Raw genomic sequence first — 2923 nt, 5'->3', positions numbered from 1 at the left:
CATAGAAATGTGGTGAACTTTCTCTACAGGATGATTTCTCCAGGTGTGGTCTTTGTCTTATTGGCTGTTCTGGGACAGACAAGTGGCTTTTCTGGTGAGATAATTGTTTTAATGTTTTCACTTGGTAAAGTTGATATTTCTCCATTGACCAATTTTAGTTTTTAAATAAATAAGGAATTTTTTAAGAGGGCCAGTTCACTTCAATAAATCAAAACAAAGCAAACGCACATGCACACAACTTAGGGCTGGACGATATGATCTAAAATCAAAATCACGATTAAATAAACACTTACGTTTAATTAACAATTGTTTTGTTTGTATTTTTGCACTAGTTCACTGACAAGGTTGGTTGGCTGTGAATATGCTTAACTATTAAAAGCGGGATTTTTTCTTTGATTCACAGATATCAAAAATCGATTATCTAAATAGTAATTGATAATGTAATGTTCACATGCACATAACAAATGTGTTCTTACATTCGGTGGATCGCCGCTGTTAAATTATGTCCGCCGATACAAATTTCACCCAATTATTAATATCAATGCGCTGCTAATGATTTTTACATGCATTACTGCATTTTTACAGCGTTTGACTAACTTCCTGTCCTCATTCTTCACAGAACATCTACGTGACAGGTTCTGGTATGAGAGTAGTAGTAAGTGAGGTCTTTTAAGGGCAGTGCAATGTAGCGTGTGTGTGGGTGAGCAAATGTGAGGAGCAAGCAACAGAAAATGATGGTGAAACTGAGTACGTTGTCAGACTGGCACTAAATGTACATGTAGGTCAGAGTCAGTCTGTTAATAAAATGTTGTTTCTCCAGCTGCTGGAAAATGAAAGAGATTAGTGCAAGCTAACATCTCCCTATGCTTCAAATTGCTGTCTGGAATCTAAACATGACGGGAAGGGGCGGAGTCACATGACTATACACACGGTGGTGTTTAAGGGGAAAGTACATGAACAACATGATGAACACTAACAGTGTGGAACATGATTAGAACAATTAAATAACCAACATATTAAAATTAGTTTGGTTGGAGGTTCTGAGTTTTGGATTTGATTACTCGTGTCAGGATCCTGATGAGTGCACGGAGCCCAAACACAAGACACTAGAGAGCCGACGTCAAGTTCAGGATTTTAATCCAAACCAAAAACAAACATTAAAGCTTACAGGTTGCAAAGACTGGTACATCCAAAATGATGAACAGGTAGTTCCAAGAACAGGCAGGACACACATCACACTACACATGACAAGAGGCAGGAAGACGGAGTAATAACTGCTGGGAACAGACGGAGCACTTGTACTGGCAGACATGGGGCAAAATAATAACCAACACAGACAGAACACATGTAACGAAATACCAGACAAGAATCTAACTCAGACAATAACAGAAACCCATGTAAACAGACAAACGCCGACCAACTATAACACAGGGATCATAACAGACAAAACCTAAACGAGAACCCAGAACTAGAACCCAGAGTACCGAGCAGACTAAACCAAAATGATGCAGAGAAAGAACTAGAAGCAAATACTACAACATGAACTAAGGCACAGGACTAGGAACAAAAACCAAGACTCCCCAACAAGACACACAGACAGGACTGAAACCCAAAACCCAGACACAGAGAAAACAAAATCAAAACACAAAGAAGAAATAAAATAATATAATCCAGACAAGCCCAGGACAGGATCGAGACAACTTGATCAATTTATCGTCCAGCCCTAATGCAATTTTTAACATTAAGCCATGCAAATATAACAGTTGTGATATAAAAATGTTTTCACAATGTTTACAGTTCAAAGCAAATATTGTACACTAATTGTAATTTCTTTAGTATCCTTGGTCAAATCATGTAATACTTTGGTGGAGGTCACAGGTCAGCCTTCAGGTAACACTGATCCAACTGCTTATTTGTACCATCTATAGTGTCTAATAGATGCCTCTGAGCAGATAATGACAGTATAAGTTCAAATAAACATGCTGATTGTTCTTCAGATCAAACCATGTAATACTAAGTATGAATTTCTATCTTAAATAAAACATTTTACGACTCGCCTAGATACAAATATTGCTAAAGGTGGGAAAGCGACTCAGTCCTCGCTGTTTGAGAATGCTGTCCCTGAAAGGGCCGTTGATGGAAATCGTGCTAGCAACTGGCCAGAGGGTTCCTGTACACACACACAAAAGGATCAAAATCCATGGTGGAGTCTGGACCTCCTGAAAACGTACAACATCAACACCGTCACAATCACCAACAGAAAAGATTGTTGCCCCGAAAGGCTCAATGGTGCTGAGATCCGCATCGGAAATTCCATCATCGACAACCGCAATGCTAATCCCAGGTAACAGACCTTTGTGTCTTTGATTAGGTTTGAGCATTTAACGTTTGTTGTGTAAGTTAGAGGAAATTAGTGCACTTGAGATCTACATCATTTCCGAACAGTAATGATTCACCATAACATCAACAGTATGTAAATACAACGACTGCTGAGATCTATGCATAACATTCACTTGGTAAAATTATTTTACAAATACTTGTGATTTCTTATTCATCAGATGTGCAGTGATCTCATCTATCGCTGCTGGGGCCTCACAAACCTTTTTTTGTAATGGAATGGAAGGCCGTTATGTAAACATTGTGATTCCTGGAAGACAAGAATACCTGACACTGTGTGAGGTGGAGGTCACTGGTCAGCCTTCAGGTAACACTGATCCAACTGCTGATTTGTACCATCTATAGTGTCCAATAGATGCCTCTGAGCAGATAATGACAGTATACGTTCAAATAAACATGCTGACTGTTCTTTAATGGCTTCGGTCAGATCAAACCATGTAATACTAAGTATGAATTTCTCAAACTATCTTAAATAAAACATTTTATGACTCTGCCTAGATACAAATATTGCTAAAGGTGGGAAAGT

At 38.6% G+C, this 2923-nt stretch overlaps 1 protein-coding gene across 1 annotated transcript; it reads left to right on the top strand.

The window, feature by feature from the left end:
• Positions 1 to 2061: 2061 nt before the first annotated feature.
• LOC123964473 (fucolectin-1-like) lies at positions 2062 to 2913 on the top strand (the record flags this gene model as incomplete). The annotated part of the gene is made up of 3 exons (XM_046041436.1): positions 2062 to 2344; positions 2559 to 2704; positions 2896 to 2913. Coding segments are annotated over 3 exons (447 nt in total), but the record flags the coding sequence as incomplete, so codon positions are not given.
• Positions 2914 to 2923: the final 10 nt, after the last annotated feature.

Source organism: Micropterus dolomieu, unplaced genomic scaffold, assembly GCF_021292245.1.
Source record: "Micropterus dolomieu isolate WLL.071019.BEF.003 ecotype Adirondacks unplaced genomic scaffold, ASM2129224v1 contig_2768, whole genome shotgun sequence".
NCBI classification, from domain to species: Eukaryota; Metazoa; Chordata; class Actinopteri; order Centrarchiformes; family Centrarchidae; genus Micropterus; species Micropterus dolomieu.
Note: the sequence above shows the minus strand (reverse complement) of the source record. Positions and strands in the feature narration are given on the sequence as shown.